We start from the raw sequence: 26151 nt of genomic DNA on the forward strand, positions 1-26151 counted from the left end.
AGGGCATTTTGATGTGACTTGATGGGAAGCCTTCATGGAGATATCCAAAGCAGCAATAAATCTTTGAGGTTAGGGGAATGAGAAGTATTAAAAGAAAAAACATCAAGTCATGGGGCATGTAGAAGGGTAGGCAGGCAAGATGACATTAATATGGGAGAAGTCCTGAAAGCGGAGAATGGATATTCAGAAATAAACTTCACCTCTTGCACAATTTTGCCTAAGACTGGCTCTGAAGATGATAACACAGGTAAAAAGTTACAGATTGTGCTGAGACTGACAAATAGGTATATCCTTATGTAAACTGAATGTAAATCACATAGTTATAATGCTAGATACAGCCTTTGAGATGACTTCTTTTAACATGAAGAAATGGATAGTAAGTGATTTGCCTAAAATTGGAGTTATGAAAGACACATAACTAGAAACTAAGTCACCTTCCTCCTTGTCCAGTGATATTTTCACCTCAACACACCATCTCAGTTCCAATATTTTAAAATAAGTTAACATTTTAAGTGCACTGAAAGAATCATTTTAACATTAATTTATCTATTTTATAAGCATTAGATATTCTTAATTATGGACCAGACTTGTAAAGTGTTACTTTAGCCAGTGTTAAGAGAACTAGCCAATACTCAAGATTTTGAAACTTTTTCATTTTGTTTTAAAAAAATTAAAATCTTGCCACCCCACCCTAAAACCTCATTTAAAAATAATGTTTTTTTAAAGTTTCGTTTCGTTTTAACAAAAGTGACGTTCCTGAGTAGGACTACCACATAGTGAGAATGTACCCTGCTGAGCTATCCAAACTCTCTCCCAGTCCCCATTTTTGACCAGCCAAGGCATGACAACATTGGAAGACCATAGGGATGCAGTCCATACTGTGAAACTCTCAGTGAAGCTCAAAGCTCACACAAGGCCTGGCCTTTCCACCTTGGTCTCCGTAACACCTACTAAGCTAACTGGACCAAATAATTTTTAACATCATTACCAGTAGAATTAAAACTACTTTCAAAGACTGAAGTTCAAGAAAAGATTTATGCTAAGAAAGAGCAGTCTGACACGGGGAGACTATATTTAATTCCTATGAGAATTTTTGTAATTCAATACATGTTAAATTTTTTTCAATTATTACAAAAGTTTAGTAGCATGTAAATATAGCCCCAAAATGGTTGTTTATAATCCTCATTACATTCTGGGTTTGCCTTAACAGGAAAAGCTATTCAGAGTATTATAGGAATTCACCTAATGTAGAAAGTAAATGGCCTTTTAATATTCCATTGCCTTGTATTTTTTTCAATTTTTTCCCTTTTTATAGAAAAAATATAATATTTGGGGGAACGTGACCGTTGACAAATAGCAGTGGAAAGAAGGAGAAAACCTTTGTGAACAGTGTACCTTTACATTCTTTAAGGGTAACTGAAACTACAGGACATGAAACCTACAAGATGAATCTACAGGAAGCTCATAAATTTGTGTTCCCTCAATGCTTCAGTAAAACCAATCGTGAAATCTCAACTGAAGTTATAATTAGTAATTAATCCATGTATATGATTGATAAAACACAGAATAGGGATGATTTGAAAGGCTCATTAATTTGCTTCACACTCAAGTTCACAATTGGTAAGAAAAATAGGAAGTAATCAACTGCATGCACCAAAAACCCCAGGACAGAAATCTCAGGTGTTCAGTTTCTTTTTCACAGGCATTGCTAGTTCAAAAACCAAAACTCAGGGAATACTGGCACTTAGAGGAAAAAAGTTTCCACTGTCATTTTAAAATAAGCATTCAAGATAAAAGCTAACAGTATGGATGGAGCAGAAAGACAATTAGGTAATGCTAAAACAAATGCTAATAATTTAGTGTAATGTACAAAAATTACCACTTTTACTTAAGTACGCCTTAAGAAAAAAGTACAAATTGTATTTACATAATTATACACTTTGTCTTTGACTTCTTTTTCTTCTTTTTACCTTCTTTGCTCATCTTTTCTTTATGTTTTCGAATTTCTCGAACTAATGTATAGAAGGCATCGTCAACGCCCTGAAACACATAAGTATTAAAACGTGAATATATATGATGGTTTGAGGTATACAGATAACAGAAAAGATATATTACTAATGGAAACATTAATATTGAGAAGGAATAAGGATACGTAACATTTCTCTTTAGACAACTGAATATATATCAGACTTCTAGGATTCTTAAATGTCTTCAACGATATTTTGTTAACATTATAGGAACATTGATTTTCACAAAAGGCAATGAAAATCAACGGCACAGAATCTTACGTATGCTTAGTTAACACATTACTTTCCCCCAGAACTTAATTTGCTACTAATTTTTCCATATTGGCACACCTCAGTCACTGAAATCCAAACGTATTTGTGTATATATGTGAATAAGTATTTATACTTAATTATCGCTGAGTTTCTAGATATTTGATATAAGCCATGCAAGTAAATACTAATTTCATAAATATTCGCTGCATTTGACCTCTGGTTCAATACTTATTTAAATCCATTAGATTTAAGGAACTACCATGAAGTATACAGTATTAGATTATACTTTCAGTTTTCTAAAGGCATTAGTTTCAGTTCATATATTTATGATATGAGAAGGAAATTTAAAGTGACCACAACAGGGGACTTCCCTGATGGTCCAGTGGTTAAGACTGTGCTTCCACTGCAGGGGACGCGGGTTCAATCCCTGGTAGGGGAACTAAGATTCCACATGCCGCGCGGAGCGGCCAAAAAAAAAATTTTAAAAACAAGCAAAGAATGTGACCACAACACAAGACACAATACTTTGAAAAATGTAATGCCTCTATTTGTGGAGAAATGAGCTAAATCATTTAAATGGTGGTAGAGTCTGATGATTTGGAGATTTTTTTTTAAATCATTATTTTTTTAGTTTATGTTTAGTATATTAAGTATTCAAAATACTTAATATAAAGTCAGATTAATATTTGACATATAAAGTCAAATGCTGTGTATCTTCAGAGAAATTTCCATTTGATCATTTTGGCCTACATCTAGCTGTGATCAAAAGCAAGGTATCCAAATCAGTAATGGTTGAAAGTGATTTCAAGTCAGAATAATTTTCAACCTAATCATTCATACAGAACATGAAAAATGGCACTTTGAAACTGGTGGCAGGACAGTAGATTTTAACCCTGCAATCCTGAATTATACAAGATCTATACATAAGTCAATTCTTGTCCTACCCCTATTAAAAAGCAAATTAAATATAAAAGCAAAATAGAGAATTAAAGAAAAAATATGATCCTCTATGTATTTTAATATCTGTTTAACTGATTAGTAACTGTCAACAAAAGCCTGATGTTTTCAAACCTAGACACTAGAGGGAGTCTTAGGAACAAATACACAACAAATAAAGTATAAATCAAGCCACTTTAACAATGAAAACTGGCTTTTTACTCAATTTAACCACCTCTGCTGAATATTAATATAAACACATTCATTAAGTTATATTATCTTAAAAATAATTGAAAATTTAACAGCGATATGATTTCTCCTTTATGCATTACTAAGATCTTCTACAATTACTATTTCAAACTAATAACTAAATTAATTCGGGCATTTTCAGTCTAGTTACATTTAACTAACTTTCACAACAGAGCTAAAGTTTAGGAAAGTATTACCAATATTTTTAAAGAATTAAACACAGAGTGGGAATGAGAGGCTTGCTCACATTTAAACAACAGTAGGGGGATAAAAACCAGCATTCTTGATTTGAATACTAGTGAAGAAAAGACCCCAGTAAAGCCCCCAAACTGCACTCACTGATGTTCCCCACTTTCTGATATCATTACTGATTATATGTGTATGATGACATACACTTCTGTTTCACACAGAGAATAGAGGAAAAGTGATAAGACAGTTTATCAGCAATACAATCAAGGCTTAATATATATAAGCCTTCATGCTAACCTTCTAAACACATAAAGAGCAAAACACTTCCGATGATACAATAAAGAATAATTATTTTATTATTATAAATAATACCAACCTTGACTAATTTCTAACCATAAACTCTTAGAATGGGATGGAATCTTAAGAGAGGATATACTCCAACTCCCCTACCCTTCACAAATTCCCTTTGATCACACATCCTTATGTAGTCTACTCCATTTCCACTGTTTTTATAATGAAGAAAAATGTCAATGATACAAAAATGCTGAAGCAGATAAAATGAAAATACATAGATGGATATAGAGAAGACACATCCTAAGGTGAAAACAATATATAAGTATTTAGGAGACAATGAAGGCAGAATCTGATAAGATTACCTTCTTCTAAGATTCTGACAAATACTTTTAGTTCATACTGCACTGAACTCTCCTTTATATATAATCTTATTAATAATTTCAATGATTAGTAAAATGTTAAAACTGATCAAAACAGGGCAGTGAACACCTTTTACATTCTTATATACACATTTAAAAGACAAAATAGGGTACCAGTAATTATTTTGTTTAAACCCATCATTTTAGGACTAAGAAAAACTAATTTGCATATATTTATCATTGTCAAATTAATTTTGTAAAAATATTTAAAACTTTAAATATTACCAAGTACACTTTTTTCTTATATAAATGCTATTCATGATCACTGAAAAAATAAGGATTTAATTCATCATGCCCAACAATTTCACATTCAGACTACACAGCCACTGAAATATAGTTTGCACAATATGAAATTTTAAAAAGTATATGCTTTCACCTTTGTTTTAAATAAAAATTAAAGCATAAAACTTATTTTATTCTAAATAGTTCTACTGTAAAAATCATCTAATAGTAAGACAATGGGAGAAAAGAAAACTATCACTTAACTCTGGTCATGGCTACTGTTATTTTAGAAGTTTTACTTTTAAAATTGCATTGCAATGTTAAGTTTTATCACAACTTCTAAATTAAATACTGCTTTATACAATGATACTCAAAAACTACTAAGAGTTTATAAATCTTGGGCTTCCCCGGTGGCGCAGTGGTTGAGAGTCCGCCTGCCGATGCAGGGGACACGGGTTTGTGCCCTGGTCTGGGAGGATCCCACATGCCGCGGAGCGGCTGCGCCCGTGAGCCATGGCCACTGAGCCTGCGCATCCGGAGCCTGTGCTCCGCAACGGGAGAGGCCACAACAGTGAGAGGCCCGTGTACCGCAAAAAAAAAAAAAAAAAAAAAAAAAAAAGTTTATAAATCTCAATAAAAATTAATGCCAATCATTAATTTTGCTTTGTTTCTTCTTCTGAGTTTAGTTCATTAGTATACCACATAATATCTTTTGGAACTTAGTCTACTATTCAGAAGTATATTTTATATTTTGGGGAGATACATTATTTCATACCTTCAACTCATATAGTAAACAATATCAACCCTTTAGTTTAATCAGCCCCAAAAATGATATCCTACAATTTTATTTCATGTTCTCACAGAACATTATATGTTACAAATAATATGCATCAAAATCTTAAGCTCTGGCATGAACTTTCTGGTACCTATTGAGTGAAATATTTTCTAAACAAGACCAAATTTAATATTGGTTGGTTTAGAAAGGAAGTTGAGAAATTCCACTCAGTAAATCCAACTGGGCAGCTACTGTGTACCAGGAACCTCGTTAGGTCATGGACATGCAAAGATTAAAAATACACGATTCTGGCTCTCTAAGATTCTCACCATACAGGACAAACAAAGAAGCGGTTATTTCAATTTAACATGGTTAAGTGTGTAACAGTTAAGAGCAGTAAACTGGGAATACACAAGAAGTGCATTATGCCCAGTCTAATAGTTTTTAAAGAAAGATTCTTAGAGAACAAGAGGTGAGACAGTCATGAAAGTGTGTTAACTAGTAAGACTAGGGGATAAGAACACTGGCATTCCCAACAAGAGCAACAGCCAAGACACAAGGGAAGGTAACAAATAACATGGTGTTGATTTACATACGGACAAAAAAATTTCAGACGAGACGTTTTTAAGAGATAAAGCCAAAGGCTAGGGGGGAAGGAAGGTGTTAAGAGCCTTATATATGCTACGAAACTTGAGATTTTATTCTGTAGGTAACAGGAAGTCAGTAACTAGATTTAAAGCTAAGAAAATGACATTTCTTTTAAATCTCTCTCTCTTTACGCTGTGAATGAAGGCAGCAACAGGTAAACCAAGTAAGAGGTTACAATAGTCCCAGCAAGAAATGATAGGGGCCTGAACTAATGATGTGATAAAAGTTAGAATGTACCATAATAGGAATTTGTGGTTGCCTCCAAATGGGTGTGAAAAAGAGGGATTTAGGAGTCATCCCAACACTCCAGGTTTCTCAGCTGGGTAAAAAAGTGATGTTGATGCCGCTAAGTTAAGAGAGCACAGACAGAACAAGTATTTGCTTGTGGAATGTCCAAAAGAAAACACGCACTGTAAGAGTGACCCTTTCCCACCTTCTGGGCCATTCAATTTACTCCTCCTTTATATAGTTCCTCATATTTTTTCTCTCTAGACTCTATGACAAATGCAGAGTAGTCTATAGGCATCAAAACCATCTCAATTATAATGAATACCCATTAGATGAAAAATAAATGTAATTAAAAAAATAAAATGAGAAATATAAATAAATAAATGTATTAATTGTGGAAACAAACTACAAGTTTCTTATTTTTTAATACTTCAAATTAGAATCCCACACCTAGGTAGTTCTAAAGCGGTTGCTACTTTGTTACCTGTGAAAGACATCTGCTTTCTGCAGAAATTAATATGCTGAACTTACCAGATTACATTACAATGCATTTTTTAATTTTCACACAGCCAGGAGTCTTTTCTTCTTTGCTGATTTTTTTCAATCTGTATTGTCGGATCTCTCTCACCAATGTATAAAAAGCATCCTCCACTCTCTGCATTGTAAAACACAACTTCTTTAAAGTCTGTTTCATCGGTAATAGTAATTTATTGGGACAGCCATGTGCAAGAAATTTGGAATTATGAGCTTTACTTGAGAATGTTTTGTTTTAAACAGACATCAGATTGTTTGAATAAAATGGGGGATTCAATTTTAAAATATGGGCTTAAATCCTGGTTTGTTCTTTGAAGTCAGTTTTGTTTTGTAATGGGATTAGAATTTTTTTTAATTTAAATTAGGAGTTAGAGATTATGAAAAACCTAAGTACATGTATTATTAGTATTAATAATGCAGTCATTTTAGTTTGCTAGTCATGGAATTAATCAAAGCCTAAACTGAAGTTAGACTGAAATTATTTCTTTGACTTCGGGAAAACAAGTGATTTCTGTACTCCAGCTCTGAGTGGGGAGCGAGGAGAAAAATGGTACAAAACGGACATTTAAACTTTGTTTAAAAAAAAGACTGTTGGGCTTCCCTGGTGGCACAGTGGTTGGGAGTCCGCCTGCCGATGCAGGGGACGCGGGTTCGTGCCCCGGTCCGGGAGGATCCCACATGCCGCGGAGCGGCTGGGCCCGTGAGCCATGGCCGCTGAGCCTGCGCGTCCGGAGCCTGTGCTCTGCAACGGGAGAGGCCACAACAGTGAGAGGTCCGCGTACCGCAAAAAAAAAAAAAAAAAAAAAAAGACTGTTAACATCAGTCTTTCTACGAACCAAATGTGACAAAATGGACTCAGTTCCTACAAAGTTAATAAGTATCAAAAGTATGATATGTAGTTTTAAATTTAATCAGGCACAGAGAATCAGCCATTTAAGTATTAAGTAAACCAACAGCTAAGGCTTAATTTTAGCATGTACACATCCATTGCTTATAATAGTTAAGAAAAAAAAAGGCACTTCAATTCTTGAGGGTATATTAATTTTTATAAATCTCAAGAATATGTTAAGAACTGCTTCAGTTGAACTTAGTAATTTACCTTTAAAGTAAAACTTTAATTAAAAATTCATAAAAAATTAAGTTTCAGTTAAGCAGTAGGGATTTAAATAATATGTTGATTATATATTAAAATGTACATCTCAAGTTACTTATACCAACTTGTGATGTATTTCTACTCAACTAATACAAAAGTCATTATAGCCCAAGAAAATCTGAATATCTTATATTTTTAATGAAATCAATTTAATCGACTAGCTAGCTAAAACCAACTACAAAATAAAAATTCCAACTATTTTTTAAAATCATTAAATGTTGGTACTTTAAATGAGATAGCCACTTTGTACCCATATATAAAATTTTTAATATTTTATATTTATCAGTAATTCTTAAGAGGAGATGGTTTGCTTTTACTCATAAGTCCTTAAAAATTACATATTAGAAATTATTATTAAATTAGATAAATAATTTAAGGCACTAAAATAACTCTAGTAAAGCATGTAAAATATAAAGCATGAGCTGGCATTTAAGGTATTTTCACAAATGATTCTCTTTCAATTTGAAAATCAATGCAAGAAATTTAAAACATATGTATATATAAATAAAACAAACCAGGTAAAGCTCATATTTTTTAAGAATAAAAACTTTATTCCTGTTTAAAAAAAGGTTATAAGGTCAATGTAGAAGTACTGAAATATACTATGATGGAGGAAAAAACAGGGTTTTGTCCTCTACTAATTTAGCAGAAGCAAATTTTGATTGTAACTTATTTCTAAAATTAGTTTGAACGTGTCTACTTTTTAAGTGTGCACATCCCCATCACCAATATCAGAATATGTGATTTTTGTTTCCAGCAATGCAGAGAGAGAATTGGAAGCCAGTAATTAAAAAGAAGAGATTACTACCCACCACCAAGAATTCAGTATCAGGACCTCGGAGGCTAAGATAATTAACAACACTGAAAGATAGTTATTCCAGAGTGACTTTTTTCATTTCTCATTTTTACTAATAGGAAATTTAAATTAGATTTTAAAGAATCAGTTATTTACCATATTTTCTCAGACTTAATTACTTATTTCTTGATAATATGCTTTAAAGTCATACGGACATGAAGAGAACATTATTGATCCTTGTATATACCTTAAACCACTGGCACAGAACACTGGTTTCATATTCCAAAATTTGTAGGTAATTTTAAAAGATTAAGTACAGCCGAAACAGATGTTTAATACCTACTGTGGCTAGCTGCTAAGGTCTTAACTGGCATGCAATGATTTATTCTTGGGCATACAGCTTGTTGCCACATATACTCATTTTCAGATGTCACTTACTAAACTTTAAGAACAACTGAAACAAAAGTACATGTAAAAACAACAGTGCATGTGTTTATATATGTAAATTTTAAAGTAAGTTTGTAAAGATACATTTGTAACTTTTTTTAAATCAGGAGCTCAGCCATTATCTGAAAATGTACTGTGAGACTATGGAAATAGAGCACTTCAATACAGGAGAAAGAACTGTTAACAGCATCATTCTGTATCCCGGTGCCTATAATGCTTTCACTACGCGATTTAATTTTAAACAAGTACTTGTTCTAGTTGAATAGTTTATTATGTGCAAAAGCTCTTTCAGTGAAATAAATAACACCTCAAATACCCTAACTATAGGCAGATGCAAGAATACTAAATACTAGCCCTTCTTGGGGGAGAGGAACGGGACGAACTAGATGTATTCTAAAAAGCAACTTTGCATCACTGAATTGGAAAGAAACCTTGCCAAACAACAGCCCACCTCAGGAACTACTGAAATGCATCAATACTACTACTTGGGAGGCTATACTATGCATTGGTGCACAGCAGGTGCTCAGTACTTGCTTTGTCTAGTTTTAACTCATAAAAAGCAAAGTTCAAATTACTGATCTTATGTACAGAAACCCAACTATTATTAAACAGAGAAATATGGCACAAAGTTTTTTTGTTTGGTTTGCTTTGTTAAAATAATTTGATGATAAGCTTTCTTTAATGGAGGTCTTCTAACAACTAAATTTAAGTATCTAGAAATTAACAACAAAACCCGGAAAATTAAATACTCAACATTTTTAAGTTCGTAAAACAAATTTTCACATTATGCTCAAATTGAGACCTCCAGAAAGCAAAAAAGCTGAATCAGGAGTAGCAGATACTCAGAGAATTCTGCTTTTGTCATCTGCTTTACTGAATGATCCCCACTTTTGATTTTAGCAGACTGGAAAACACACAGCTGATTACCACGGTGTCAACGTTTTGGTTTCAACAGCCTTTGCAAACACAGCCATACACTGCCCAAAGAGGCCAGAAAAATATGTCAATTACTAACTGCCCAGATAGATGTGACCTAGGTAGCAGCCTTTATACACTAGGAACACAGGGACCACATACAGCATACTTGCAGAAAATAAAAACTACTATGGCCTTTCAGATGTGGACTAAAATGATAGTTAAAAATATAATTCAGGGCTTCCCTGGTGGCGTAGTGGTTGGGAGTCCGCCTGCCGATGCAGGGGACGTGGGTTCGTGCCCCGGTCCAGGAAGATCCCACATGCCGCGGAGCGGCTGGGCCCGTGAGCCATGGCCGCTGAGCCTGCGCGTCCGCAACGGGAGAGGCCACGACAGTAAGAGGCCCGCATACCGCAAAAAAAAAAAAAAAAAAAAAAAAAAAAAAAAAAAATATATATATATATATAAAATTCACTGTATTCTAGCCATAAAATGGGCTTTTTAAAATAAGAAAGTAATTAAGTTGGTAAAATATATAGCCTACAACCCTTACCTGTAAAAAGACTAGAGTAAAATTCCTCTTTCTCTTTCACAGAATAAATTTTACTTTAAAATTCCTAATGTTAGCTTGTAAAATTTAAGTTGAAAGTCTGACCTAACTTCTTATGTCTAGCCAAAGAATACAGTTTCCCCAGAGAATCAATGGTCAGCACACTACAAGTTGGTCAGCACACTACAACCCACAAACCCAATGCAGCCACAGCCTATATTTTTGTACTGCCCACAAGCTGAGTGATTTTCCCTTTTTTAAAGGGTTGTAAGAAAAAAAAAATGCAACTGATACCACCTGTGGCCCACAAAGCCTAAAATATTTATCATCTGGCCCTTTGCAGAAAAAGTTTGCCAGCCCCTGACTTACATCTATGAAAGTTCTAAATGAATGTCTGAATATAATTTTTGTTGTTTGTGTTTTAGGTTCGTGCTCAAGACCAAAACTTAGGGCATGAAGCGAGTAGCTGCTGATAAAATACAACAAGGATATGCATATTCATTTTGTTCAAATAATAAATAAGTAATAGCAGATGAGTAACAAAACACTCTGCAGAAAATAGGGCTTTAAATTTTCACAAAAACTGGAGGTAAATTAAAAGTTATGAAAATTTACATATTTTATTTTCTCAGTTACTTGGAATAATTCTTTGAAGTCTTCTAAAAGCATGCAAATGTCAAATTAATTTCAACAGAGAAAGATGAATAAACTTTTGAAAGGCAAATCAACAAGTCCATGTAATAAAGAGAAATCAAGTATCTAGGAAACTAAATGTCTAAGTTATAGTTTAGCAACATAAATTACATAACGATATCAATAAAACAGGACATAAATATAAGAAAAGCTGAGTGCTAGAAGGTTAAGAAATAAAGTACAAGTATTCCTTTATATCACTGTATATTTTTTCTGGATGATCCATAAAAATGTCTACAAAGCATATTTAGGTTAATCCATTTGGTATCACACACACTACATCCCCTTCCCTATCCAACACCCCCCAACCGCCCCCCCAAACCAGTATAAAACCTAAAAATCTATTTAAAAGGAAACTAGGTAGTTTTCTAGATTAGTTATGAATGCTGTGGTATATTAAAGCATTAATGTCAAACACTTAAGAATCAACAGTACTTCTGAGATAGTAACCATACAACAAGGAAAGACGACAGAGCTATTATTTTAGGCTCTTATCAAATGAGAGTGGAGGGCAACACTGCAGAAATAACCAGACTTCCTCTTACTGTCCTTTATTACCTTTCTACTCCAAATGTGGTCCATGTACCAAAGTCAGCATCACCCGAGAGCTTGTAAAAATGCAGAATCACAGGTTCCAACCTAGACCCTAATTCTAATTCAGAATTAGAATCTGGATTTGAGTAAGAAGCCCAGTTGATTCTTGTGCATATTAAAGTATGAGAAGCACTGCTTTATTTGCAACCCTTTACAACATCAGGCAAAGTCTTAGAGTTTTTCTTTTCTTTGTACAGTGTAAACTAATGTGTCCACTAGTCTAAAATGTATACTTTAAAAGTTACAACTAATACAAGTTAATAAACTGTTAATAGTATAATCTAGGTAGTAGGTTTGCAAATGTTTTCCATAAAATTCCTTCAATTTTATATCTGAAAATGTTTCATACAAAAATGGGAAAAAGAAGTTATAATATTATAATCATGTTTTCTGAGTACCTCCCAAGGGAAATCAAGGAGTAAGGTCAGAGAGGACCAACAAAGAAGACAAAAACCAAACCTCTTCCCAGTCTTTGGGACCTGGGAATGACATGAATGAAATCTTAATTCCTCCAAAGTAAAGTGAAGTAATGTATACACCAAGTATTTCTTTAACTTATAAATCAGGTTTTAGAATAAGATCATCTGTATTATGGTCAAAAACTATTCTAATTCAGCTTTTAATCCCAAAACAAAGACTTAAAACAGAATTCATTGTTTTTTTCACTGTGTACCAAATTTGTACAACCAGAAAGTGGTAGGTATGATCTTCCACTAGGGAAACAGACATATACACTAGCTGAATGATGGTTTACTTTTAAATTTTTACCCCGTTACAAAATTCAGTGAAAGGTCTAGAAGGTGTTTTTATAAGTTTAACCATGTAATAAGTTGTTCATCACTCTTCTTAACTTCTAGCATTATAAAGTTAAATTCCATGAAATTGGTTTTCTGGGCTCATAGGTACAAATAACCAGACAAGGCCCCAAACAAATGTTCATCTTGTATGGAACATATTAATATTCCATCATAACCTTATATTTCCCTTTCTAGGAATTCATTTTTTCTATATGTTAAACTCTTATTTCATAGAAATAAGGCTAAATAATATCAATTATTTTATTTTACCTAGAGAAACAGTTACTTTTAAAATAGTTTCTGAAACAAAATTCAGGATCAATCTGGTGTTATTTTTTTCTCAGAACACAGTAAATGAATAACTGAGAATTTCTATTTACTTTCCAAATATTCTCTTGCTTTAATAAAAGCTTTCCTGAAAAATATATCCTTTAAAAAAAATTCTACCTAAGTAAAATTCTTCAAATACAACAAAATTTAATCTAGAAACATATGACATAATACTCTTAAAAGCACTTCAAAAATAGGAAACTCAAAATTTGTTTCCCTGTTCTTTGACTTTATAAATAAAACAGTAAAAAATAAAATTCCCACGTTTCTCGAATCCTGACTATAACATGTGCTGAACTGTTCAACGTAGAAAAAAGCCAAAGCCAAAGATAACAGGACACTGGAATAAGAAGTGCTGCCCTCTCATATCCTTAAGAGAACATTTACCAAGTAAATATTGTTATATTTCCTATTTTACTATAATGGAAGAAAATTGATAAATTACATCAACTGATATAACAGTTATGCTATCAGGTATGTACATTTATTAATATTCATGCCCTCCTGCTCCCAAAATGACATTATTAGAATATATATTAGTAAATAGTGATTAATGATTAAAATCACTTGATATAGTTTGAGAGAACAGATTTGTATTTATTACAATTTTACTTACCTGTCTTGTCTTTGCAGATGTTTCAATAAAAGGAATTCCGTAACTTCTTGCTAAGTCCTGAGCCTGTTTTGTGTCTACTGTTCTAGAAGGCAAATCACATTTATTTCCTACTAGAACCATAGGTACATCTTCAGAGTCTTTAACTCTTTTTATTTGTTCTCTGGGGAGGAAAAAAAAAGTTACATCAGAGGAATTAGTAACAAAAATCTTTCAAAAACTATTTATAACTTTGTCTCATAAAATATGGTTAAAAGACTTTTAATGTAATTCCTAGTTCCAATTACACCAAATTTTCCTTTCTCCTCCTCCTAGTTATTTTTCTCTATCCTAAACAGAGAACTTCTATGTCTCTTAAAAGATCAAATACCTAGAAATATAGTAAAACTACAATCTAGTAGGTTCATATGCAGGTAGGTTACAATAAAACAGAAATATTGAAAAATTCTAGGCCAAAAAAGTGCAAGGACTAATTTTTAAAATTATAATCTTAGAAACATATACTATATACGTTGTTAAATGTACACATATAATGTTTTTATAAAAATATGAGTTACAACATTAACATAATGCTTTACCTTCATTCTTAAAAAAGAGAGCACCAAGTGGAAAGATTTTGATTTCTATAGGAACATTTTAATAAAAGTAGTCGCTTTTATGCAAATTTGTCGAGATTCTTTAAAAACTGTATTGCTCTAATACTTCAATCTTGTAACTTCAGAGTTGTGATTTTTCCTTAATTATCTAAGGCCAACATTTATCTGATTCCAAGAAATTCTACACTACACAGAGTTATTTTTAAGGCTATTTGCGTGGTGCCATCTCAATTGCCTTTTCACATTTTCGTTCACGGTTTTCATTTTTATGATGGATTTAGCTTAAAGCCTTGTTTCTCAACCAGGCCTACCTTCCAATTCTAGCACTACTACTAGGTGATCTGGAACAAGTTGCTCAACTGCTCTAATCCTTAAGAATTTCACTTGTAAATCAGGGATATTACCTACCTAACAAAAATTATTTTAAAATCTAATTTGTGCAAATTTGTGCATGGCAGTTAGCAAAGACTCAATAAATGGAAGATAAAATTACTCCTCAATGTCAACTTATTTTATTCAACTTAAACCCACCTATAATGGTGAATATCTTCAAATGATTTAGTATTATTTATGGCAAATACACAAAGAAAGCCCTCCCCAGTCCTCATGTACTGGTCCCTCATTGCACTGTACTCCTCTTGACCTGCTGTGTCGAGAATATCCAAGAGACAGGTTTCTCCATCAATTACTACTTGTTTTCTGTAGGAATCCTGAGAAGGGAGAAACACAGTCTGGGTTATTACGGTGCACCTTTTACTTCTAAAAAGGTGTTAGACACAACTTAAGAACCAAAAAACAACCCAATTCAAAGTTGGACAAAGTACAAGAATAGACAGGTCTCCAAAGAAAATACACAAATGGCCAATAAGCACATGAAAAGATGCTCAACATCATTCAGGAATTGCAAATCAAAACCACAATGAGCTACAACTTCACATCCATTAGGTTGACTATTTTTTTTAAAAAAAGGAAAATAACAAGTGACAGTGAGGGTGCAGAGGAAACTGGATCCAGCAATTCCATTCCTAGGTATATAAACCGAAAGCAGAAACTCAGACGCTTGTATGCCAATGGTCAGAGAACCATTATTTATAATAGCTAAAACGTAGAAGCAACCCAAGTGTTCATTAAACAGATGAATGGATAAACAAAATGGGGGGGGGGCACGCACACACGCAGTAGAATATTGTTCAGCCATAAAAAGGAATGAAATGATACAGTCCACAACATGGATGAACCTTGAAAACATTATGCTAAGTGAAATAAGTCTGACACAACAAGACAAACATTCTGTGATTCCACTTATACTGAGATACCTAGAATAGGTAAAGTCACCGAGACAAAAAATAAAATAGCGGTTACCTGGGGCTGAGGAGAGGGGAGTTGGAGAATTGTTGTTTAATGGACACAGAGTTTCAGTTTGGGATGATGAAAAAGTTCTGGAAACAGACAGAGCTAATGGTTGTCCAATATTGTGAACTTACTTAATGCCACTAAACTGTACACTTGAAAATGGCAATGATAGGGCTTCCCTGGTGGCGCAGTGGTTGGGAGTCTGCCTGCCGATGCAGGGGACACGGGTTCGTGCCCCAGTCCGGGAAGATCCCACATGCCGCGGAGCGGCTGGGCCCGTGAGCCATGGCCACTAAGCCCGCGCGTCCAGAGCCTGTGCTCCGCAACGGGAGAGGCCACAACAGTGAGAGGCCCGCGTACCGCAAAAAAAAAAAAAAAGGCAATGATAAATTTTATGTGTATCTTACCACAGTTTAAAAAAAGGTTGTTTTTTTTTTAAAAAAGGTGTTACACAGAGATTCAACAATGCAAGTGCATAGATTAATAACAAAAAAACCCAAATTCTCTGTAAAGAAAAATAATTTTTACAAAATGGGATAGCTCTACCAACTCCTATTATTCTGGATGATTTAGGTGGCAAGAAAAATCAAGCAACTTACGAAAGTGTCATGCATCTATTTTATTTATAGTCAAAGGAATACATAAGAGAATGGTCAATACGGAGAATTTTAGTGCCCTTATTTAATCCATTTCTGCAGTCCTAGGAACAATATTTAACAGCCAGATAGATACTATGATAATGCTAAAGAGAATGATTGTTCTGTCTGCAAATTCTGTGAGACCTCTAGTAAAAAGAGAGGGAGTCGTTGAAGGAGAGAGAAAGAGATGGATATCTTAGAGACCATGCAACTCCAAGATGGTGTAAAGGAAAGAAGGTAGGTGACATAACTGAATCTTGAAATGAAAATCTTATTTTCCTCTGACTTTTGATTAATACTCACGCCTAAAAGATTTCACATACTGTCTGCCAAAATAGGCTTCAAAAAATAAGGAAAAGGGCTGGTGCAAGGTGAAGTCATGGAGTCAGAGGCAGGGCTAATAATGGGTATAAAGTATAAGCCCAAGGACACTGTTTCTTATTGTTCCACCCTTAGTTCATGAATTACTTCACGGACCAATCTATCATTAAAAAAATGGTCATGGAAAATCATGTTTTTGGAAAAGTGTTTGAAAACTGTTCACAGCATAAGGAGAATACAAAGATACACATGTAGCATGATCCCAATAAAATATCTCTGCACATCTGTATAAATGTATCTTGTATGTACATATATTAAAAAACTTGTGGTGGTATGTACATCAAAATGTTAACAAAGGGTATGTCTCTGATGGAGATAATTAATCTAAGAAATAATTGAGCTCTTGCTTACCGTTTTTTGTGGTAATAGATATTATTTTAAATGTATTTCTTTCTTTGCCTTTTAATTTTAAAAAGTGTGAAAGATTACCATATTAGAATGATCTCATGCTTATCGTTTAAAGTAAACTGTATTTTCCAAATTTTCTATAATAAAAACCAATTATCTCAACAGTCAGAAAAAAAAGGATGGATATTTAATTTTCTAAACAAGAAGCTCTTGACTAAAGATTTGAACATTTGGTTGACATTTTATTTTAGCCTATTCCTTTAATTAACTATTGATCCTTGAAAGTACTCCCGTATATTATAAATTGAAAACCATTGTTTTTGGAGTAGAATGAAAGAGCAGGAATTGAGAGCAAAGTACAGTTTCTTGGAGTCAGTCCATTCATTACCCAGGCGTGGCTACGGCACATGTGAAACAGACGAAAGACTTTTCCTCACCTACTGCTGTCACCTCGCATTCTTCACTTACCAGTACTAGCTGAAGTTAACCTTATGGTTAATGGTTTCTTTAATCTTTAAAATTTTCTATCAACAATGAAATTAAAGACTAGCTTCTGGAGCCACACAAATCTATACCTAAGGTGTGGCTGGAGGATTACGCACATGTGCCCACAGGTATCGCCTCTAAGATGTATACCTCAGTGAACTCCCATTTAAAAAATTTTCAAACACTTTGTGTTTCAAAAGTATACACTGTGAAATATTAGTAGTTTCTGCATGCATTTCACAGCATGTTCCCATGATGAACACTCCATCAAAGGGACTGAAAACTGGGAAAGAAGTCCCTATTCATTCCTATTAACTTTTCCCTTCTAAACCCCAAAGATATTGAAAGCAAAATTCTGAGTCACATTCTGTTATTGAAAAAACGTAATCTACAACGTGCCTATAAACAATGAGGAAGAATACGCTGATTACAAATAACAAGTTTAGGTTAAAAATTCAGTATTTCCCAAGTTAATTTTATTTATTTATTTATATTTCTTTTTTTTTTTAAATAAATTTACTTATTTTATTTATTTATTTTTGGCTGTACTGGGTCTCTGTTGCTGTGCACAGGCTTTCTCTAGTTATGGCGAGCAGGGGCTGCTCTTCGTTGTGGTGCACGCACTTCTCATTGCAGTGGCTTCTCTTGTTGTGGAGCACGGGCTCTAGGCGCACGGGCTTCAGTAGCTGTGGCTCACGGGCTTCAGTAGCTGTGGCTCACGGGCTCTAGAGCACAGGCTCAGTAGTTGTGGCGCACGGGCTTAGTTGCTCCATGGCATGTGGGATCTTCCCAGACCAGGGCTCAAACCCATGTCCCCCGCATTGGCAGGCGGATTCTTAACCATTGCGCCACCAGGGAAGCCCCCAATTTTAACTACAGTCATCCTTAGAAGCATAATTAGTCACTGAGCTATATAAAAAGGCAGTGCAACTTGATAAAAACTTAAGAACTAAAGTGTTAAATGGTGAGATATGATCTGAAAAGAAATGACAGGTTTTAAGACAAAGCAGACAGCAAGCACAACAAAAATGATATGTAAGTACTAAAGATTTTGTTTAGCCAGAAGAAAAAAAGTATATGGAAGTAGAAAAAAATGTATGCATCAATGTAGAATCTTTCCCAACATGAGAGCCTAAATAAGGGTACAGCAAACTGTGGCCCACAGGCCAAATCCTGCCCACCTGTTTTTGTATGGTCTGTGAGCCAAGAACAGTTTTTAAATGGTTGTTTAAAAAACAGCAACAACAAAGATTATGTGACAAAGACCCAATTGACCCTTTACATTTTGCCAACCCCTGCTCTAAGCTAATACCTTACCACAAATCTAAAGTACTCTCAACATATATTATTCCTTTTATATTTAAAAAAAAAATCATCACTGAGAAAGTACAGGTTATCAAAGCCTAACCAGTTTAAAACCACATAAATTCCACAATGAAACTAGTTAAAGACAGCAAGAAAAGAATCAAGACTTTACATTTTTAATTAGTATTATTTCCAGCCTTTCAAACAGAATACACTTTTAGATCAGATACATAGGTTACTAACATCCTTTGGAAACTAGGATAAAAGAAAGCCACTTAAAAACTAACTCAACATAATAAAATATTAAATGAAGGAAAGTTATTCCATAGATTTCCCTTTACTCCCAACTAAAGTACTATTTTAATTTACTGAAGTAGTAGGAAAAAAAAAAACCAAAACTTTTCTAGGGCTTCCCTGGTGGCGCAGTGGTTGAGAGTCCGCCTGCCGATGCAGGGTACACAGGTTCGTGCCCCTGTCCGGGAAGATCCCACATGCCGCGGAGCCACGGCCGCTGAGCCTGCGCGTCCGGAGCCTGTGCTCCGCAACGGGAGAGGCCACAGCAGTGAGAGGCCCGCGTACCGCAAAAAAAAAAACTTTTCTAAATGAAATACACTATGCTGGCAAAAGTTAAACATAGAAGTCAAGCATTTCTGGTGATACAGTAACAGGTACAATCCTTTTGGAAAGCAAGTACATTACTTATCAAGAGCCATACCAATGTTCATAGCCTTTGACACAGTAATGCCACTTCTGGTAAGAGATGCTAAGAAACTATGGTTTATTTTTTTAAAACGATAGCTAAAATGGAGATATACTTAACATGGCATCCTAAATCATCATACCATAAAAAAAAATTACATAGGCGCTTAATACCCACAATCTTATGCCATTTATCTATTTTCAAAACATACTCCAAATCCAAGCACTCACCACCATCACCCTAGTCCAATGTGACTGTCTCATGCAATCTCCTGCAACTGCTTCCTAGTCTGTTCTCCACATAGCAGCTGGTGATCCTATTGTAATTTGTAACTATGTATTTACGTGTAATTGTTCAAGTCTATACCCCCTACTTGGCTTTAAACTCCATGATGGTAGGGCTCACATCTGTTTTGCTCACCACTATGCACCCTGTGTGTCAGTCTTAAACACAGCAGGTAATCAGTACTGTCTGTTGAAGAAATGAATAAACCCATTCAATGTAAATATATGCAGACACTGTAAAAATAAACACAAGTGTAAGATATTATAAATTATATTAAAACAATGAAGCTGTAAATTTTAAATTATACATTAAAAGTATTTTAATAAATGTATCCAAGCAAGTTTTATATAATATTAAAAATTTTAATTACTATTAATGTCAAAATATAAACAAAATATATAGAGATTTTTACACATTTTGGGGAGGGAAGAGAATAAGCTTACAGAAAACACGGAGGCCTTTAACTGTATTAAGTTTTATATCTTGAAAAAGAAAAAAGGATCTAAAGCAAATGTGGCAGAATGTTAAGATAGGGAAAACCTGGTTTGGGGCGCACATGACGCTTATGGTATTACTTTTCCATACGGCATTAAGGGTGTACCCATTCCATCACCACTCACTCAACAATAGGTTTCATATTTTTATTTTTGTCAGCTTGTTAGACCAAAAATCCTATTGTTTTAATATCTATTTCTTTGAGGACTAGTAATGTTACATAGTTTTTCTTTTTCATATTTATTCCCATTACCTGTGTCCTTTGCCCATTTGGAATTTTTGTCTTTTTTGTACTGGCTTAATTTTTTAAGTGTTTTCCAATTTATTAACATGCCTTCAAGTGTTGTTTTATGTACAGAAACTCATCTGCAGACCCAATGGAGGACTTCGAAAGTTAAGACTATATCTTTCGAGAATGAGATACACTCACTGACCAGGACATCATTTTGTCATTTTTCTATTATAATTAACAGTAACCAAGTTACTCAGTATGTTCATATGTCAACATATTCAATTTAGTTTTCCAACTCAGGCAGTTAAAGTTAATCCTGTCATGGGAAGACATAGTACAGTAAAACAAACAAACAAACAAACAACTAAAGAAATTAGGACCTTTTACTAAAAGTAACCATATTACTATTAATAGTAATTATGACAGCCAACATTTACTGAGCCCTTATTTATATGCTGGATATTGTGATAAGCATATTACAAGCCTTATCCCATTTAATATCCATCTTCATGCTGCTGATTCCATCAGATGCTCTTGTAAATATGAACAGGACTGCTGGAAATGTCAGCTGAAGTATTATTTGAGGATTTACTTTTGAAATGTTTGTAAGATTTTCTCAATGTGTTATTGTAAGTATTTTTTATGTACTGCTAAATAACACCTATAGGAAAAAACTTACTTTTACCCTCTTAATGCTCAAATATTTTGTTACTCTTCTACAAGATTATTTGAATCTATCACAGAATGATGTGTTACACTATTGGTTACAAACCATCAAAAGTTGTTGTACACAGCTAGTTCTCAAAGACAGCTAAAAACATGTACAATAGCCCAGTATGTTAGAATTATAATAGGGAAGAAACAAGGAATTGGGGATATATAAGCACAGGCTTATTTGTTAGTTCATTCCCACCTACCTACTCTATTCTCCCTTGCATCACAGGAACACTTAGTAAAAATCTTCTGGATGTCATATACTGTGCCAGGCATTATAGTTTCTAACCTCAAAGAGCTAGGTCTGGTAGAAGAGATATGAATGTAAACAAGTAATTTAAACACAATGAAATAAATGCAACACCTTATGGAGAACAAAGTACAATGGTGACAAACAGGAGAAGACATCAACTTTGCTTGTATGAATTAAGAAAGACAGGAGGGCCACTCCAGGCAGGAAGGAGCAAAGAGAATGCACAAAACCAGGAAACAGCATGTTGAATACATGGAACCAAGAAGTTCAACACAATTTTAGCTTAGAGGGATTATAGGTAAGCAGAACTGAAACTGCACCATCAAGCAGAGGCCAGCTTATGGAGGGTCTAATATGCCATCTTAAGAAGTTCTGAACTTCACCTTATACTAAATCACTAAAAGATTTTTAAGTAGGAGGGACGATCAGATCAACAATGTCCACTGTTAGCATTATTATGACAAATGAGACCAGACTAGAGACTGGGAGATGAGTTTAGGAAACTTTTACAAGAAATTACAGAACCTGGCCCTGGTGGCACAGTGGTTAAGAACCTGCCTGCCAATGCAGGGGACACGGGTTCGAGCCCTGGTCCGGGAAGATCCCACATGCCTTGGAGCCACTAAGCCCGTGCGCCACAACTACTGAGCCTGCGCTCTAAAGCCCACGAGCCACAACTACTGAAGCCCGCGCACCTAGAGCCCGAGCTCCGCAACAAGAGAAGCCACCACAGTGAGAAGCCCGCACACTGCAACAAAGAGCAGCGCCCGCTCGCCGAAAGTAGAGAAAGCCCATGCGCAGCAAGGAAGATCCCACGCAGCCAAAAATAAAATAAATAAAAGAAATGACAGAACCTGAACTAAGGCAGCAAAAGCAGTAAGACGGAGAAGATTAAACAGTTTTGAGAAATACTTAACGGGTAAAACTGACAGAACAACCCTCATACATCACTTACAGCAATGTTTACAGCAGCATCATTCAAAATGGCCAAAAAGAGGAAACAATCCAAATGCCCATCAACTGATGAATACATAAACAAATATCCATACAAGAGAGTATTATTCAGCCATAAAAAGGAATGACGTATTTAAACATGTGACAACATAGATGAACCTTGAAAATATTATCCTACATGAAAGAAGCCAGACACAAAAGGCTACATATTGTATGATTTCAATTACATGAAATATTCAGAACAGGCAAATCCACAGAGACAGAAAGTAGATTAATGGTTGCCAGGGGCTGGCAGAAGGGATTGGGGAGTGACTGCTAATTGGTATGGGGTGATAAAAATGTGACAGAATTAGATGGGGTGATGGTTGCATAACTTTGTGAATATACTAAAACCTACCTAACTGTACACTTTAGAGGATGAATTTTATGTTATGTGAATTATATCTCAATTTTTTTAAAATGGCAGAGCTTATTGTTTAGAGATGGGAACATAATGGGAAGGGGACAGGAAAATGAGTTCAATTTGGGGCATGTTGAATTCCATATGTTCGTGGGTTGCTCTGGTGCTATGACCTGCAGGCAGCTTTGATATATAGGGCTGATGCTCAGGGCTGAAATCTAGGCTAAAGATACACTCCTGAATCTTCAATCTATGTCACCTGCAGAACCCCACTTACTTGCGGTGTGAGTATGGGCAAACTACTTAACCTCTAGTCTACTCTAAGCTATTGTTTCTTTTGCTGTAAAAGTGGGTAAATAATAATGAAGAGGACTCTGTATACAGGTTAGGATTAAAGACCAGGAAAAAGTGCTCTAAAAAGTTAACTGTGTTATTTCATATTTTACATTGTACATGCTATTACAGGCCCAAAGGGTAGGGGGCAGGCCACTGGCTACTAGGAACTGTATAGCAACAGCAGTATCTTGCCCTTATAAGAATCACTGGACATCTACATTTGGACTACTTTTTCCAAAACCACTCACTGTATTTCAAAATAAATATAATGGAGCTGGACAAGCTCCAGGGAAAAAGAGTAAAACTCTGAGGTTTATGAAGGATTTCTGTACTGATTAGGGAGTACGGGTGTTAAAAGAGCTTGACACCTTCTGTCTCATGACGGAATTTTTGGTTAAGACATTCATTAGAAGTAAGGATAAAGAAAACAAAGACTTCTTTACTAAATAATGGACATTTGAAATTATACGAATGCTGAATCTTAGCTTAGGACTAGAGAGAATAAAATGTGTACTATGTCCAAGAGATAAAATCTGAATAAACTCAAAGAAAATTTGCATAACAGATTTTGAAAATAAGGATATTATAAGCCTACATCTGTAACCTGTTGAAGTCATGTGGCATTCTCCCATAAATTATCACTTGATGCCAAGGTCAGAATGTGAGGCTGGATCAATCATGGATCCAATCTTAATAATTACAGATGTCAATATAATTTTCATATTTTGAATTATTGTATCTCTCAGCTGTTCTTTAATTGGCCTAATACCAATTCCTTTAACTGTACCTCTTTATCTGTAATACATCTGTATTATCCAATTTGTTGAGGTTTTAAAAAGGGGGGAAGAAAGTAAATATGAAGTAATCTGATGGTATCTAATACTCTAGTGACTTCTCTCCCTCAAAAATTAGGATTTATTTTTCCCTCTCAAACAGTATATGCTCATTTTTTAAAAAACAAAAACACTACAGGGCTTCTCTGGTGGCGCAGTGGTTGAGAGTCCGCCTGCCGATGCAGGGGACGCGGGTTCGTGCCCCGGTCCGGGAGGATCCCACATGCTGTGGAGCAGCTGGGCCCGTGAGCCGTGGCCGCTGAGCCTGCACGTCCGGAGCCTGTGCTCCGCGACGGGAGAGGCCACAACAGTGAGAGGCCCGTGTACCGAAAAACAAACAAACAAAAAAACACTACAGAGTTTGGCATACGTCCTACCATATTTTAGTACATATTCACACTGTTTTTAAATAAACAGACTCATACTCTACACAAAGTGCTACGATACAGCTTCTCTTACATAATGGACAGTTTTTCAATGTCAGTACATATAGATCTACCTAATCCTTTCTGAAAACTGTATAATATAATTTGTACAAAGATACCATAACTTACCTCACCTATTCCCTACTGGTAGATGTGTAGATTATTTCCACTTTTAAAAATTATAAACAACACTGCAATAACACTCCTGGGTATACATCTTAAACACTTATCCAACTGAATCTTTCAGATAAATTTCTGTAAGTGGAATCAATTGGTCAAAGAACATGTAGTTTCCATTTTGATAAATACTGCCAAACTGATGGCCTCCAGAAAGTTTATAAGAAGGTATACTCTCACTACAGCATAAAGAGTACACATTTTCCATGCCTTTCCAAGCCTGTTATCATTTTAATCTTAGCCAACGTGAAAATAAAAGATGTTATTTATTGTTTGAACTTGCATTTCTACATTAATGAAGTATCTTTTAATATGTTTCGACAGCACTTTTTGTATGAGTGTGGATAGGTTGGCTATTTATATGCCTTTTTTTTCCTATTTGGATGTTTGCTTTTTTCTAATTCAAATACAGGAGAGCTTCCTGATTGACAGATGATGCAAGTAGTTTTCCCAGGTTTCCATTTGTCTTGGATTTTTGTTAAAGGTGTTTTCGTCTTTATGTAGCTAAACAGCTCAATCTTTTCCCAAATGGTTTAAGAATACTTTGAGGGCTTCCCTGGTGGCGCAGTGGTTGAGAGTCCGCCTGCCAATGCAGGGTACATGGGTTCGTGCCCCGGTCTGGGAAGATCCCACATGCCGTGGAGCAGCTGGGCCCGTGAGCCACAGCCGCTGAGCCTGCGCGTCCCAGAGCCTGTGCTCCGCAACGGGAGAGGCGACAACAGTGAGAGGCCCGCGTACCGCAAAAAAAAAGAGAATACTTTGAAAATGAAAAGGATTCCTACTTTTCTCTCAATGGAGAAAAATATTTAATCCCAATTCCACAAATAAAAAAGCTAACCTAATGTTAAATTATTCAATCTGTGTTGATTGACATTATCATTTTTATTTCAATAGCTGTCTAATGTTTAACATTAAAACTTACACAAGGTAGAACCAGTGTACTCATCATGGGAGAAAGAAGACATGGAGGAAGAATGAACTCATGATTTTTAAATAAAATCTACTGCTTAGCTCTGTCTGTTGAAAAGGGTCTAGAAGCAGTGACACTCCAGTAGCGACACCACCTAACATCCAGGACTTAATTTCTAAATATCATTCCCTAGTAAAAGGAATTAGGGCTCTCTGGACAAATGGCTGAATCCAGGGTAGGGACAGGGAAAGAACAAAGGGAACCTGGAATACACTGTGCCAGAAAGTAAGAAAGAGCTCAAAAACTGATGGGGATGTGTCAAAAGATACAGAGGCCAGCTTGAAAGGGATTCCACTGGCCAAATCAAAAATATATTTGAGCACCAAAATCAATAATGACAAGAATAGACTTTAACACATCAGATGAAAAAAGAATCCATGAGTCTGTACGGATACAAATAAGACAAACCAAATAAATAAGGAGAGGGAAGAGAAAAGAGAGAAACCTTACTTATGGTAGATGTCAAATAATAAATGTAGAAATAATGACAGAGTTAGATTACCTACCACTTTGCAGTCACTATGGTGGTAGTTTGCTCTGGTTAGAATTATCAGTGGCTACTACATCCCACTGGGTGCAAATATGTTGGAGAACAGGATATTTATAGTC

The 26151-nt window shown here is 35.0% G+C and overlaps 1 protein-coding gene across 3 annotated transcripts in view; it reads right to left on the reverse strand.

The window, feature by feature from the left end:
• Positions 1-1213: 1213 nt before the first annotated feature.
• The window catches only part of KRAS (KRAS proto-oncogene, GTPase), a 35128-nt gene continuing 10190 nt past the window's right edge, over positions 1214-26151 (reverse strand). For 2 of the 3 annotated variants that reach the window (XM_060024459.1, XM_060024457.1), the window contains exons 3-6: positions 14789-14967; positions 13665-13824; positions 6771-6894; positions 1936-2040 (exon numbers count right to left, since the gene is read on the reverse strand). In XM_060024459.1, the coding sequence (XP_059880442.1) occupies positions 6775-6894; positions 13665-13824; positions 14789-14967 (459 nt within the window). In that variant the 3' untranslated portion in view covers positions 1936-2040; positions 6771-6774. Of the gene's footprint in view, positions 2041-6770; positions 6895-13664; positions 13825-14788; positions 14968-26151 lie in introns of all 3 variants that reach the window. The other variant, XM_069541185.1, reaches the window with a different exon arrangement.

The sequence above is a fragment of the Delphinus delphis genome, chromosome 11 (genome assembly GCF_949987515.2).
Source record: "Delphinus delphis chromosome 11, mDelDel1.2, whole genome shotgun sequence".
NCBI classification, from domain to species: domain Eukaryota; kingdom Metazoa; phylum Chordata; class Mammalia; order Artiodactyla; family Delphinidae; genus Delphinus; species Delphinus delphis.